The following is a 16,570-nucleotide window of genomic DNA, read 5'->3' on the forward strand; positions in this document are numbered from 1 at the left end:
ATGTAAAAAGGAGGTAAATAATAAAGCAAAATATCATAAAATAGAATATCACCCTTTAACAGTGACTGTTGAAATTCTCCAAAAAGGTAACATCGATCCAGTTTATCAATTATAAGCTATCAATTTGGACCCATAGCTTAAATGAAATTGCATGTCAACCAAAACCAGTGTGAGGAAAACCTCCTTGGTGGTGTACATAACCTGAAAAAGAACCATAAATTGCGCGACAATCGTTCTCGGCACCAATAATAGAAAAAAGTATCCATTACACTTATTCCAACGATGCACGCTTTTATTTGCAGTGCCTCCGACCCTCTCATTGCTGCAATTCACACTTTCTTGTGCCTTGCGTTCGTTTCGTGCGCGCACCACCGCCGTGTTCCCTCTATATTGATTCGATTATTTGGCCCATTCGTTTTCGCTCCAAACGACCTTAAAATTGCTTCCACCCGTTTTGACAGCTTGATGGTAATGATTATGATGCGATCGGGAGGAGGGTGGCATTCGGAGTTGCAAGGGCTGGCGGGGGGTGGTGGTGTATGCAAAGCTACCAAAACTACTCCCCTCAGCACCAGAGCCCGGTCGTAATAGATAATATGTACATTTGACATGCCAGCGGCCAAATTAATGTCTTCAGTAGTAGCAGCACAACAACCAGCACCAGCACCATCCACCCCGTGAATGCTTCGCTGTGTTTCTCTTCCCCGCTGGTCGCACTGCAATCCAGAGGCCTGCTGCTGCTGCTGCTGTGGCTCTTGTCGATTTTTGCCATTTATTATTATTATTTTTATGGCTTTGACTATTTACCGCCGGGGTTTCGGGGCCTCTGCCGGCCGCAGCACCACAAGCGCAGCAGTAGTAAAACCCTCCTCCCTCGACACCGCCGTCATCGTCGGGTGCGCTTTCGCGATTGAAATGCTGTCCTTCCTCTCCATTTCCCGCGCGCGCTGCCCTTGCGCGCGGTGTGCTGTTGTGTTCACAAGTCTCTCTCCCTATGGGACCGTCGTCGTGAAATTGTCACCGCCGTTGTCTAGCTGAAGTGGTGTGTCGTGTGTATGTGGCCCTTGGCCGGTGGATTAAGGGAACGGGAAAGGGGAAGACAGCCGGTGGCGTAAAGGGCCGGCGAATCTCACCCTCCAGCCACCAGCAGCAGCCGCAACAAACAAGCCACACCACCACCAAGGATCGCGTATTTTTTTTGTTCACCGTCCACCACACTACTACACACCACGCGTTCTCAGACCCCTTCACGCTGATTCCCCTTGCCATATCTCCCTTTTATAGTGGAGAGGGTTTTTTCGCGTTTTTATGCCGCCAGCATTCATTACATACGAGCGCGCGCGCGCGTTTCGGCATCGTGCTTTGGCTGTGTCGCGTTGCGCTCGCCGGTCAAAACGTTGCGCTTAAAAATTGCTATTGTTGATAGTGTTTCCCCTCCCTCTCCACCGCCTCCTCGCGGGAAAAGAAGAAGTACAAAAAAGGGAAAACCCAAAGGGAGAAACGACGACGACGCGTGGCAGCGACCGACCAGCCAGATCGAAGGAGCCGAACGCGTACGCGGGTCCCGTTTGCAAATGAAAGTGTTTTATCTTGTCCGTGTCGCGGTCGGTCGCGTGTACGTTGCTGGTAGCAGCTCCCCACCCCCTCTCCTATGTGCAAGAATGGTCCCGGGAACCTTCTCTCTCTTCTCCGCGCTCCCTCTATATGCTCTCAAGTGCGGAACGTTGGTAGTGTGTTTGTATTAGGCCGCCAGCAGCGTGGTAATAGTTGGACTTTTGCTGGTCTTTGCCAAACCGATCCAAAATGGTCCTCTTTTGCGTCTCCCCTTCGTCTTGCTGGTCGGTTTTGCGTTTTCGAATTAAGCTAGCATAGAAAGCATAACCGCCACCACTACTACACTCAGGTCAGGTCACGGGGGCTCTCGGGGGAGATTCGGTGGTGATCGTAAAAGAAAAAGAGTACGATCGTCGCGCGCGCATACGTTAAGGTCTTGTTTGTTTTTTTTCTACTTCTCTGGGTGCTGCTAGCCCATATTAGAGCTCCATGTGGTATTTGGTTGTAGCATAACTTCTTCATACGGTTTATGCTCTAACGCGCGATCGCGCTTGTGTGTGTTAGTAACCCACTTACAATTATTGTGCAGACTTTGTCAAGCGCTTAGAGAAGTTCCGCGCATAGGGCCGCAAAAAAAACACCTCTTTTAACTCCAGACGTTTCCACCGAGGATCGCCCGGAGAGCTGAAGGCGAGAAACCCGTGGTCCCCCTCCCTGTCGATTTAGGGAGTTGGGAGAAATGGAAATGGATAAAACAGGCACATTTACTCCGTTCGGAGGGTGGGAGAAGAGTCAGAGCGTGGTGCGCGGTGGGGAATCCTACGAGAGTTATCCATTTTTGGTATGGAAATGTAACGTTTCAATAATTAGATTTAGCTCAAACAACAAAAGCCATAAGCTCAAGAGTAGTGGGCACATACAAAACCACCACCGCGTCAGCGATCAAGAGATCATTGGGTACAACCAACAGTAGGTGGGAAGGGGAGTTACCTTGCGCGACATAATCGTTTAGATATTCGCGCTCTCCCTTACGTCCTACGTGCAGTGGCCATTGGCCATCGATTTTAGGAAGGAATGTCCGTCGTCTGAATTGTAAAAGATTGCCATTTGCATAGCGTTACTTTGTGAGGAGTTCGTCGGACCGTGGGCATGATGGTTAAAGAGAGGGTGTACGGTAAGCTACAGGAGTCCGTTTCCCCGTGTCCAGTACATCAGACGACCTATCCAATAAACCTCAGACACTCCACGAACTCCCCAGAAGACATGTCGTTGCAGTTTTTTTTACGCCGTCTAACCAATGCTCCCTCTCCCAACAGCAAAGACTTCTTTGGAGCTCACCAGCGGAGGCCGGAACAGACCTCCCCAAGAGATTGTGGAATCAGTGGTTCGTCGTTGGCTGCCGGTTTTTGTGCAGTTTTCAACTCCCGCGCGCGCACGGGTTGTTAATTGTAGTTGTACGACGTCGAAGTCGTTATCCTTCCCCCCTCCGGCAGCCAGCCCCTTTGGACGTATAGCGTGTCGACGTACTGTCTGACAGCTCGGCAGCAAACCGTCGCGGGTATCGAAAAAGTTCCCGTACTTGCGACCATAGCGGCCGCGTTGCTATGATAAGTTGTCTTGTTGGTAATCCACCCACTGGACACACTGCCGCTGTTCCGTGGTCTATGCACAGCCCGAACATGTCGTTACTCCTCTAGCGGCAAGTTCCTAACTCCCTGGAAGGAAACATTTTAGGCAGCAGCGGCAGCGCAGCGGTGAACATTAAAAAGTACAGCAAGAATTTATGTTTTGCTTGAGATAAATTTAGCCCACTGGAGGGGCTGTGGTGGGTGGTGAAGCTAAACAAAAAAAAAAAAAAAAACGGGTGGACTTTCTGGAAAATTCGGTCGCCTTCCTCTCGTGTTGTTGGAGTTGGCATTCTTTTCCTCCACAAGAACCAACGGAAAAAAGGTTGATGTAAAGTTTTTCTGTGCGTGTGCTTAGCTTGTAAGGAGCCCGGCGGTTCCCAGCCATTGGTACCGCTAAAGCTCTCCCCAATGTCCCGGTGGAAAAGAATCTTGTGCAGAACAAATTCCAGTACACGGGGCTACCTCTTGCGGCGGACCAGGCCGATCATGTTCTCGGGGTTGGTATGAAATGTTCAATTTTCTTTAACTCTTACCGCCCCGGTTGTGTGTAGAAATCGAATCAAGAATCGGCCTGTCTGGATGAAATGCTCCGATGATGATGGTAGTTATCTTATTATTGAATTCCCGTACCACCCCACAAGCATCACGGTCTCTGAGTGTCTTGAGCGCACAGTAGCAGACGGTGTTGATGACGTTTGGTTACACTTTCGTCGGGTCTCGGTACACGCGACAGCAAAAGAAAGGCAAAAACGACTGGGAGACGTAGTCTGTTACGTACATTCTTCTCTAACTATCACATCTTTGGAAACACATTGCGGCTACAGAGCTGATGGAAATTCCACATCCACTCTTGCGACTGCCGCTGCTCTGTACTTTGATGCCGATAATTTTTGGACAAGTTTGCCCAACGCACGGGCACGGCACACGACGACAACGACTACGGGGAGGGGGGTGGCAATAAGATTGGCGTGAAAGAACCCGGCCCAAGGTTACCCCATGATGATGATGATGATGGCTGCCAGTGTCGAAGAAAGTACAGCAAACAACCATAGAAGCTGTAACAACAACAGTGGGATGGAAAAAAAAGGCAAAACAGTTAAATGAAGTACACACCAGTGAGCGTGCTGCGTTTCGCTTCTTTTAACGCCCATTGGGATAACAACAACGTTTGGTTTGGTGGCCACTAAATGGTGGGGAGGAGGACCCCAAAAAACGACGATCTCTGCCAAGTCTTGGGTTTTATGCTGCGTTGAATGGTCTCCTCACTTTTTTTTTGGGAGGGAATTTTATTTCAGTTTGTGCAACTGCAAAGGCGAAGAAAGCGAATGGGTGCGGATGGTTGGGTTTGTTTTTTAGCAAATTGCTTAATCGCTCATAATTGTGCAAGAGAAGGGGCGCTCCGTCAGCTCTCCTCCTCCTCCTGGTTTATCTTCGTTGCCAATTTTTGGCAAAATTCGGGGCAGCAAGCTTTGAACGTTTGGCAAAGACGGTTTATTTTTTGTTGCTGCGCATAAGTCCGCAAGCTACCGGCTTGTTTCGACTTTGACGGAGAAATGGCGTTTTTATCGAAATTCTTCGGCTCCTTGGTGTGCTCTCTCTCTCTGTTCTTGGGACCTTGGGACCGCACGCTAATGGACGTGTCAGACACGTCTTCTTCACTCTGGCTGCTGCAAAGTGCTGCTGGGCATATCTTTTGGCTGCTAAAGCGGTTTTTTTTGCTGATTGGTTTTCGTTTTTGCAAAAGTAACAAGTCCCTAGAAGAGAGTCAATTTTTGTTGTTGCTGTTGGTTATGCTCCTTGGTTATGGTAGGGCTTCATCAGACGGTATCAGACACACACACGAAGGTCTAAAGTGCAGTCAAAGACAGCAACTTCGCTTCTTGTAAAACCAGAGGTTGGCGGCGATACATCCTGCAGCGTTGAACGACTGTAAACCTTCGTGTAACCTTGATAAATACAATGTATGCTGATGATTTCTTAATTTTTAGAGGAGATTAGAAATTGGACCTTTCAAAGCATCCCCAATGAACTGCAACTGGATCATATGATCGATGGAAATTTTCTCCCGAAATGAACGATGCATTCGCAAGAAGATCAGGGTCGTTCGCCCTCGTCTTGCAAGCGCCGAAGGTTATTGATCTTATCGGGGTTGGAAAAAAGGTGTACTGTCTGTCTGTAGCGAACGTAATTTAATCTTTTTTTTTTACGTGATCGTACGTTATTTGGGGAGTGCGCTTTTTTTCGTCTGCACATCCCCCGGTTCGCTCGTTCGATCTTCTATTGCTGCTTATGGGCTGCTTGGGAAGTTTTGTGCGTGTGGTGCTTTGCACCCTGCATAAGGTAACGAACTTTAATCGTTCTTATGTGTTCTCATTTGTGTTCTACTACTTCTCACCACCACCACGTACATATTCAGTTTTTTTTTAATTCTATTTTCCTTCGCACACCAAAAGCAGCAGCATTGCAACAAACCACCACCAGCATTAGATGTTGTGTACCAACAACACATTTATTTCCCCCTTGGGCTTAGTCTTCTTCCCCTAGACGTGTAGGGGAGGGGAACAAGACACACCAGGAAAAAGGCCCCAGCAGCAGCAGTGTGTGCTGCTGCCGATGGAAACAAGTTGGAAAATAATTTTGGATAATTATCTTAACGTTCGCATTATCATGCTCCCTTCGCTATCTCATCCCTGTAGTGTGAGAAGGATGGTTTTTGTTGGCGGTTTACGGATCGTTTTGGGAGTAAGTGCTTTTTCTCGACCCCCCTTTCGTCGACTCGGCTAGTGATAGCGAAGAACCTCTCTAAAACTACACAAACACAAACACACACGGGGAATTGGTTTAATGAAACGGTAAAAAATACGATGATGATGCGTTCGGGGTTTGCTTTTCTTTCCGGGCGTCCGAGGAGGGTTGTTCAACCCTTCGTTTGGGTTGTAGCGCTTAATCTAGAGCAGTTTTGCTGTTTGGGTGTAGCACTTTTTTTACTCTCTCTCTCTCTCTCTCTCTCTCTTTCTCTTGTCTTCTCTCACCCTCGTCGGCAGTATCATTGCGACCGGATACTTGTTTGCAGTTGACAAAACAGAATTAAACGGAATCCGGTTCGAAGGACCAAAACCAAGTTTTTAAGGGATACAAAAGAAGACATGCTGCCTGTGTGATTGGGTGTGTGTGTGTGTTTCAGTGGATTTGTGCACTGAATGTAAGATTCATTGCATGCCCGCAATCACGGAGAGAGAGAAGGGACAGGCTCTAAACAGCAGAGCAAAAAAAAGGGATCAAAACCAAGCTCTAGGAGTGAGGGGGAATCCTTCTCCCCGAGGTTTTTACGCGGGATGAGATTTAAAGAGCCATTCGAGAGATTATTATACAGCCCGAAAAAGGAAAAAAAGGGGTCATTTTGATGGGAATATGTGGTGGTTGCTTTTTCTTCCTCTTCCACCCATTTAAAGGCTCTGGGAGGAGAGATTTGATCGGGCCTGCGTCGCTTTAATCCGGTGGCAATATTCGTCACGTCACCTTTTCGCTCGATGATGCGTTATTTATTGGCGAAGCTCTCTGGTAATTGAATTTCCCAGGGGCTCGCGCGAAATTGATCCCGAAAGTAATGCCTCTTCTTTTGTGTGCGAGAGTGTATGTGTGAGTTGTGCGGTATGGTAATCGTTTTGTGTTGAACACCGGAGGGAGATCTGGATTATGGGAAGCAATCTAATTACTCGATAGGGGAGGATCTTGTTTTTGTAGAATTTATTGGGACCGTTAAATTATGATCACTTTCTCTCAATGAAAATAAGCCTTATTTTGTGTTTTATATGTCCTTCAAAACAATTCCAAATCAATGATAAAGCAACAAAACCTGCAAGCATCTCGCTTCCAATCCTCCTCGCTGCTTCTTAAATGAGCGTGCGTACTACAAAGTGGTTTCAAATTCGAAGAAATCGAACTGTTTACCGAAACAACTTGCATCTCTTAGGAGCCCCCGTCTCGTTGAGCTGACGACCACGAAACTGAACATCTATTTGAATCTTTCGTAGGCTCATCTTTTCTTCTTATTCTTGGCCGCCAGAAGAGGTTGATAGCACACCGAAAAAAAGCATATCGAAGCGAGATGAATCTTTATTTACACAGACTGGCGAAAAATAAACTCTCCGTCGGTCGGCTTTGGTGGTGGTGGCGGAGATCCCGCATCTTCTTCTCAGCCATTCGGCCTGGGAGCCGGTCTGTGCTGCTCTTCTTCTGTAATCGGGTCCGTGGGTCCACACGGAATCTAAGCCACCGTAACTAACCCGTCGGTGAGATCCGCCGCCCTGGTGCTGCTGCTGCTGCTGCTGCTAGATTTGTTGTCATTTCTGGGGGTGCTAAGACACATTGGGGCGTTGTGTGTGTATCGTTGTGTATCCGTATTTCAGGGCAGTTTGTCCCGGATTGTTTTTCTCTTCTATCTCTCTCTTAATGTAAAGAAGGCCCAATTCGTCGAACTAATATGTGAAGCCTTCTCGTTGGAAAATACGAAAAATAAGAAAGAATAAAGCACCGCTCTTTCGGCTCCTCTGCTCCGCCGCCTGGTAGTGTCTTGCCAATGCGAACAGTCAATTTGTCACCCTATCTCTGGCCCCTGCGTATTTGGGGTTGAGACTTCGTTCGTTTGTGTCTTCTTCTTTGGACTCATAGTGGGAAGGGAGGAAAGGTTTGAATGCCTACAAGAGAACCGAAGCAAACATGTATAATATGCTCGATTAGTTCAGGGTCGTTTTTGGATTCGAAGGTAGAGAGCCTGGGGGGGGGAAGATACCGTGTGTCGTCGTCGCACCTTCCGATGTGTGTGTCGGGGAGTGGTTTTCGTGTATATCAATGGAGAAGCATGGTGGTCCTTCCTCTCCACTCCTTGGGCAGCATTCTAAATCGTTGAAGATGTTTTAACGGTGTCGGGCTTTGTGCGGAAATGTATGCACTACCACTACTACTACTACGTCTACTAGCAGACCAGCATCATCCGGGTGCTGCGCCTGGGTTGTCGATCGATCGCACACGCTCTTTTCAGTCTTTTGCAGCATGGCTGTTTCGGTGGTGGCGGGGTTTATTATGCTAATAAGCGCAATATAATACGCATTTTTTGTTTTCGTTTGTTGAATAATTTTACCCTCATCCCCTATATTTTGGGTTGTGCGCTCTTGTGTGTATGTGTGCAATAGAGAACAGATGCAGGAGGAACAGAGGAGCACTGTCGATTGAGCAGCACATTTTGAGCAGGCTGTTTGAGAGATTGCAGCTAATATACGCCGCAGGAAGGAAGGATTTTCTTTTCTTTACACCCTCACGCACGCACAAACACACAAAGAGAGAAGCTACAGGTACAGATCTGGCAGAAAATGTGGAAGCATTTCTTCGGAAGGTTACAGGAACGTACACACCTACCTCCCTCGCTTTATATCCCGCATCCGTGTATCTCTATTGCCCCGCGCTGCACATGGCACAAGCGAACAGCGAGCGTGAGTGAGCGAGAAGGAGCGCACGAGCCAGAACGGGACATAAATTATTAATATGTAAATGAATCATAAACCGCCAAAATTTATGGATTTTCTTTGGCACACACGGACACGGACGGCACGGGGAAGCGAGAGGGTTTGTCGATTCATTGTGAGCGAACTGGTGATCCTCTCTGGTGGGAGGAATGGAGTGTATGTGTGTGTGGTGCACACCAATACCCTCGCAGGGCACAATATGGGGGGAAGTGTTTTTAAGGGTTTTTTTTCTTTCTTTTTTAACTGCCATCACATTTAGTGTGTTAGGCTATCCTAGTTGGGTGGCATGTTTCTGCTGCTTCTGCTAACCTGGTTACGCGGGGTTCGTTGCTTCACTAAATCGGAGCGAGCGAGAGAGAGAGGGATGGATGTTGTTTAGGTCTTCCCTTTTTTTTACGGCCCACAGTTGAACACAAAGTAAGGATCGAATGCTGCAAAAGAAGGGTCCTTCTAAGCGTATGTTTTATAAGGGGCTTTTTTTTTGCTTGTTTGGCTGCTGAAAAAATACAATTGCCTAACTCTGGGCGCATATTCGATTTTTGATGATGGTGTGTGCCCTGTGCGATGTGCACAGAGGGTGGGTTGAAGAGGGAGCAACCACTTTGTCATCGTGCCGGGCCCTAGGAGAAAGGAAAGATGAATGGACGCATGTGTGTGTGTCTGTGTGTGTGTGTGAGTGTGTATGGTGCAACAGCTAGTCGGGAAAATGCTAGCAGTGTGATCGCACGCGCGCAGCACTGTCTGTGGTGTCCTAGCAGCAACCAAACACGTACGCTTTCCACGCTCTCGGTCCCGGACGCAGTGCCGAAAGCAGTGGTGCGTTCTTCCCCGGGCACAAGCATCAGCACGAAAACTACTGGGAAGGGAGGAAGGACCAGAACGAAACCAAAAAAAAGAAGATCTCCTTTTAAAAACGAAGGGACACCAGTGTGTTCCGGTCTCCGGTGTTGTGTGTTGCAGCACAGCTCTCCCCGTTGTTGTTGGTTGCGCCAGAAGAAATGGGAATGGGTGACGTTTTTACACCGACACACGGGGATATGGACACACGGGGCGGGGAGGACCCATGGTTGTTCCGTCCCATTAGGAGGGAAATTGCTAGATGATGTGGCAGGGAGAAAGAGAGTAAGGGTTGTACGATGCAGCCCAGAGCAAACGTATAATCATCGTCCCGAAACAGTCTCCTGCCGGTTGGTTGGTGTACGGTGGTGGGAGGAGTAGAAACGAGTGGGAAAATTTCGGGGTCGTCCTGAGTTTTCAGAGGTGGAAAGGATGAAGGTCCTCGGAAGGGGCGCGGCGAGTGTTAGATATTCGCTATTGAATTATAAATGAACTAATACCATAACACCCTTTGAATGTTTGTCCGCCCGGCTGGTTGGTTGTCCCGTGGCATCGGTACCGGCAATCGTACTCTGCTTAAGGGCCGTGTCTGTGTGTTTTGAAATCCGAATTCGAATCCGATGGATAGGAAACGACACAAAAACCCCTCTGTAAGCGATAGTGGTAGAATTGGAAAGAAAGACTCGGATCTAGCAAATAAAAAGAAGAGCATACGAGGACATCGTTTGGTAAAAAAACGGAACTTTTTCTGCGATCCTAAGCAACCGAGAGAGAACGAAAGAGAGGGAAAGAGTGAAAAGTCCTAGTAACGGGGTGGTATCGCCGCCCGTCTGGGTTTTGCAAGCGAAACGATAGCGGAGCTCGTCATGATTGGGAGTAATATTTGAATCTTTGATGGCTGCTGCTGCTGCCTCGCCGCTTCTATGAAAGAACCGGCTCTTGGTTGGCATCCTCACCGTCTCCGGAGGTTGCAGGGGGGGCTGGTGTTCGATCACGAAACCCCGCTCCGTTTATGGCAGTTCGTTCATTACTATTTGATCGGATTTTTATCTCAAATCCAACATCTCGCGCGTGTGTGAGGGATGGAAGTCGTCTGGAGTGGAGCAGAAGAAGGGCACGCAAAGGCACCGCGCGCGGGCATGGTAGTAAATCGCAAGCGAAGACCACCTCCCCGGCATTATGGTAATGTGTGTGGGGTGTGTGTGTGTATGTGTGTGGAGGTGTGGAGATAATAATCTTTTTTTTTGTTGGGCAGTTATTTCGGGATTTTTTAACAGCCACCCCATCAGCACCAATATAAACGAAAATGCTCTCCGCCCAAATTGGAAGATCCAAGTCGTAAGAAAATATTTTTCTAAAAGCACCTACAAACACACACACACACACACACACACACACACACACACACACACACACACACACACACACACACACACACACACACACACACACACACACACACACACACACACACACACACACACACACATATATATATATATATGGTATGGTGGTGGTGCTACAGAAGAGCAGACGAGCTTTTGGGAGTTCGTCTTCCCTTTCCTTAAAGACGTTATTTTGCCATTGAAGCAACAAACATAAAACATTGGAGATCTGGCTGAACATAATTTGAAATCGATATGAGCGACTTTGTAGAGAGAGATTCAAGTTGGGGGTTGGGCGAGCTTGGCCAAGACCAACCACCACACACCTCTCGTGGCCAAGAAGACACACGGCAGGCAGGCAGGCTTTGTCTTGGGGGAGCTTTTAAATGTCAGAAGCGGTTCCAACTCCCGGGGCGGCCAGTTCCTTCTTAATAATTTACCACCAATCCGTTAGGGCGATGAGCGCATCCATCGCATTAATAACAACAGACTGTGCACGCAATCGGCCAATTTGGAGTTTCAAATCTAAGGACAAACGCGTGTTTCATTGGGTGAGGATTGGAGGCGAAAACTATGTAAGCAGATTAATTATCCAAAACGAGGACGCCTCTCAGAGAAGTGCTTTGAAATCAATAAGCATTTGTGAACTCGTGCTGGCTGGAATTAGCTGTTGAGGGAGGAGATAAGTTCTCGATTCACTTCTGTAGTAAAAACATATACATCACACCATCACACTATGGGGGAACTGTTTGGCGCTGGAGTAACTTTTGGAGCTGGAAGAGGACGAAGGAAAGGGCCCAGAAAATTGCCTCCGTTTATAAGACGAGTGATTTAGTACGCAACACTCTCACGCACACACACACACACACATTGGGTGCGGGGAGTCGGCGGTTGGCCATTGCCGTCGCCTAGAGTCCACCCCCGCTCCGAGTGTGGGGCTAGGTGGACGAGTTGGAGGGGGGAACGCATGATAAACGGTCGTCGATTCCGGCTAGTAGCAGTAGTAGCTGCTTCTTTTGCGTTTCCTACCATTTGTCATCGTTTCAGTCCACTCCACGCTATCGCTTCCAATCGCCCGCTACTGCTACTGTATGCTGGCCACCCTCTCCCTCTCTCTCTCTCTATCTCTCTCCCTCTCTCCTTCTCTATACTCTGGTTTATGTTGTTAGACGGATAGTTTTAGTCTTTCTCCGTTTGCTGTATCGCTCTGGGGCTGCCTCGGCTCTGTTCGGTTTGGGTGTCTCACTGTGTTGCCAACATGTCTGCCTTCCCCAAAAAGCTCCTCACACAGCCCTCCTTGTGTGTGTTTGTGTGTGTTTCTATTCAGAAAGCTGTGTGACTGTGCTGCGCTCCATTCACGACGGGATTTTGCTCCATTGCTCTGTCTATGTGTGTGTGTGTGTTTGATGGAGAGCATACGAAGCGATGGCCTTTTAGCTTTTACTACTTTGGCATTCCCACCTTCCCCCCCAACTATCTCGCAACTGCTCAGTCATTTCAGTCTCTCTCTCTCGCTTATCGTCTCACACCCAATGTATCCATCAACCCCCCCAAAAAGGCACACAAGAGGCGGAGGGGGAGGGTGGGTTGATGTTTTTCGTGAAAAGTGATTCCGGTTGAGCTGTTGATGATCATGATTAATATCGAAAATTTGTCAAATATGATAATGAGCATCTCGTCGCCGCCCAGCTTCCCCACGCGCAAACACACAACACACACACAAACACGACCAACAGGGTGTGGGGGGGGGGGGGAGCGAGGAGGGTGGTTGACGATTGTGCATGCAAACATTGTAGAGTATGCTAATCTCTGTAGCATGTTGCGAGCGAAAGAAGCAGAGTATCAAATCGCTGGAAAGGAGCTGGAGGGAGGGAGAAGGAGGAGAAGGGGCGGGGGGGGGGAGCTGTTGGTGATGGAGTAGAGATGTCGATGAGAGGCGGTTTTGGGTTGGTTAGATTGGTCGGTCGGTCGGTCGGTCGGATTCCTCAAAAGAGGCTGGACGGACAGAGTGTGGTGGGGAGCGGCAACGTGACGGCGGGAAGGGGTCTAAGCATTTCGTAAAGTAGTGATAAAAACCTTTAATTCGGACACGGTCGATGGTGCGTGTGCGGGAGTGGTAGTGTGTGTGGGAGTTAGAGGGCAGTTCCCAGAATTGGTCAAATTCTAGTCGCCGTCGCCGTCGTGGAGTTCATCTGCGGAAGTGTGTATAATTAACCAAAAAAAAAAAAAAAAAAAATGCGCCCAAGAATCGCTAGCAGCGTCCGAGCACGACGAGTTTTTCGTCTCTGGGCTCGCAGTCCGACGAGATGAGATGCCCTATTGTGGCTAGCAATATGTTGGCATTCCATGTTGCTGTGTGCCCGCGAGAAGACGCGACTGACTGGCTGGTCTCGTCTCGGTGCTGGAAAGCAATACCGGTTTTCTCGGGTGGTGTGATATGCTGAATTTTTATCACCCCATGCTCTCTCGACTCCGTAGGTCCGCGATCGCGTCTTTCTTTTTTTTTCTGTGGACGACGATGTGTGTCGAGAGCTTCAAACCGAGGAGCAACCTATCGACGCTATCGGCTCCGTTACAAACGTATCTATTGCGCAGTTTTTCGGTCGCGCGCGCGTGTTTATGTCATTCATTCAAGTATACACGGTGGCATGACTTTTTCATTCAAACGCACCACCAGCAAAAGCAGCTTCGCCCGAAAGTTAGCTCATCGTGCGATTCTTTTCCCTTTACCAACAAGCCTCGGGTTTCTTCCACGCCGGATTTGTAGTATGACCTTTGCGGAGCTAAAGGGACAATCGCGACACGCCCGAAGACACGACACGAAGCGCGGGTTACAGCAGAAGAATGCCCGAAAGCGAGATAGGGAGTGGCGATTTAAAACAATCTTGGCGATTACTTCTACCGAATGACGGAATGAATGTTCTTGTTTTTTTTTTTTTTGTTATTGCCTACTAGAGCTGCTCTCTCGAGTTTTGTGCAGCAAGAACTTAAGAAGAATCGTCCGGATAGCGTGCGCGCGCTTACGCCTGAGATTCGGGAAAGTGTGGGATCAAGCGAAAGCTATCCATTAATCAAGCATCATCTAGCCATCGGGAGTCTAGCCCCCGGGGCGGAACATCGAAAGCGAGATTTGCACGAGGACGACGGACACTGGGAACAGCTCTCAGGAGCTGAGGAGCTGGTGTGAGGTCTTTAATCGGTCCCTTTAAAGCTCTCCCGCAAGTCTAGCGGCGGGATTGGTGCATAAATCACCGCAGCTCCTAAAGTTTGATTTCTTGTGACCTCCGGGGGAGGGTGTAAAATCCATTACTTAGCGTTTGGGATAAGGTTTTTGTTTGTTTTTCCCGTTCTTCTTCTACTGTGGCCTCCCAGTCGGACAATGTCCTTTCCGCCCACGGAGCTTCACGAATCCATTAAGCATAATTAATTCTAATTCGCCTTTCAATCCTTTCTCATCTTGTCATTCGTTCTTTCTCTCTCTTTTTTTGCTACAGTACGCCCCGGAGGAGTACACGCACGAGAGTCCGGTTACGGGCGGGCAGCGATACACGTCCCCGAAGGCGGGCGGCGCACTGTACCAGCCGGAACCGTACTACGATTCGCCCGGCGGCTCCTGGTACCCGTCCTCGTCGAGCGGAGCGTACGCACCACATTCCGGTACGGGCGGTGGCGGCGGCGGTGGTGGCGGCGGCTACCACAACGTAGGTCACGGGACCCATCTCGGTGGTGGCGGGGCCGGCGGTGGCCCTCAGCACAACCATGACCAGTACGCGATGTCGCCGGTCGGTGTGCCGCATATGGATGGCGGCCATCTTTCACAGGTAATGTATTAATACACACCCGCCATGATGTTGACTTACGGTTAGAATTGTGGCGAAAAACGACTTCTAATTTGCATTCTTCTTCTTTTCTGTGTACCTCATCGATTTTCACATCAACACTCAACACCCGATCGCTGCTGGACGTTGTGTCCCGTTCCAATCAACACCTAAACGCTACTGGGGATGATGATGATGGTGCAGAATCAGACGCAAGCACTTCCACCGATGAGCACGTTCCGGGGCAATAACGCACAGATACCGCCGATCGGTACGCAGGGCCAGAACTCACCCGCAATCTACAACGCGCTCGCTGGCGGTCACCACAACCAACATGCGCAACATAGTCCAATTGTACAAAACGACACCCTGGTCGGCAAGGCGCTACAGACGGTTAGTATACGATATATGCGGTAGAAGATTAAGGCGATGCTGGTTACTCTGTGTGTGTGTGCCACGCATGTTATGATCTCACTGGATCGCGATCGGTAGTTGCCGATTGTTCTTTATTGTGGTTGTCAACCAAAGCATATCAAACAACAGCAAAAAACATTAGCAAATATGAAACCATGTACAGACATTTCTAACAAGAGATATACTGCTTGTGGTATGTGGTAATGGTTTTGTATGAGCAAAAACAGGAAAATGAACAAACTAAAAAAAACCCTTGGGTGTTGTAATGGCTTTCCGTCGTCTGCACACATACACACACCCTTGCGGACCAGTATAAAAACATAATCCTTTAACATGGTCTTGTATTAATTCGTTTCCTCTAACTCCCTCCCCTGTCTGCGTGCTCACCCGTTTGTGTCCCTTTTTTTCCCTCCACTAGATGTACCCAACCGATCAGAGCATTAGCAGTTACGGTTCCAACCCCAACACGCCAGTGAACTCACCTCCACCGCTCACGTCCCAGCAGCAGGCCCAGCAACAGCAACAACAAGTACAGCAGTCCCAGCAAGCGTCGCAGCAAAGTATTCATGTCGCCGCCGTGCCGGCGAGCGGCGGCTCCACCGTCGTCGTACCCGGCGGTGGCGTTCCCGCGTCCGTTGCGTCGGCGGCCACTGCGGCGGCCGTCGCGGCGGCGGGCGGTGCCTGGCAGCAGATCAACCCGGCGGTGATCAACAGCAACGGTGGCGGCCCGGCCGTACTCAACAGCCTATCGAACGGTTCCTACGCGCCCGAGCTAGTGCATCGAGGACTGCCCCATATGGTAAATTGGATTGGATCTTTTAATACACACATATACGTAAACGAGGCGCGCTGCTTTTTTGTTTTGTTTTGTTTCGTTTTACACCTCTTACTTTGCCTTCTTTCTTTCGCTCCGTTTGTGTGGATTTTTGTTGTTGTTGTTTCTTGGTGCCCTTTTTCGCGATGAGTTTTATCGTGTATCAATTTGGAAAAGCTATTTGTTGTAATCGATACCTGACAAAGGACTCGTTGTCAGTTTACTGGTGGTACGAGTGGTTTTTGATCTATTTTTTTACAGTATTGTTGTTGTTTATTCTTTTGTTTGTATTGTTTGATCACGATCATGATAATTATCATGTTTTTCAAGTTTTGTTTTATTTTAATTCTTTTTTTATTGTGATATGACTATCAAGCGTATCTTGGTTTTATATATACTTGTATTACTATGATATTTACATATTTTATATCAAGACTTGTTTAAATCTTTTGTAAATTCGTTTGTCCATCTGTAAATTAGCATGTTTGCAAGATTTTTCGTAATGTTTTAAATTTATTCGTAATAATTGTAAATTGCTACTATTCTGATAAAGCTTACGCTTCGTTTTGTAACAATATCTGAAAGAAACAGGTTAATC

The 16,570-nt window shown here is 48.4% G+C and overlaps 1 protein-coding gene across 6 annotated transcripts in view; it reads left to right on the plus strand.

The window, feature by feature from the left end:
* The window catches only part of LOC121598112 (protein daughterless), a 68,669-nt gene that overhangs the window by 44,566 nt on the left and 7,533 nt on the right, over positions 1–16,570 (plus strand). For all 6 annotated transcript variants that reach the window (XM_041924688.1, XM_041924690.1, XM_041924692.1 and 3 more), the window contains exons 3-5: positions 14,421–14,747; positions 14,949–15,137; positions 15,577–15,957. In XM_041924688.1, the coding sequence (XP_041780622.1) occupies positions 14,421–14,747; positions 14,949–15,137; positions 15,577–15,957 (897 nt within the window). The remainder of the gene's footprint in view (positions 1–14,420; positions 14,748–14,948; positions 15,138–15,576; positions 15,958–16,570) is intronic.

Source organism: Anopheles merus, chromosome 3R, assembly GCF_017562075.2.
Source record: "Anopheles merus strain MAF chromosome 3R, AmerM5.1, whole genome shotgun sequence".
In the NCBI taxonomy this organism is placed as follows: Eukaryota; Metazoa; Arthropoda; class Insecta; order Diptera; family Culicidae; genus Anopheles; species Anopheles merus.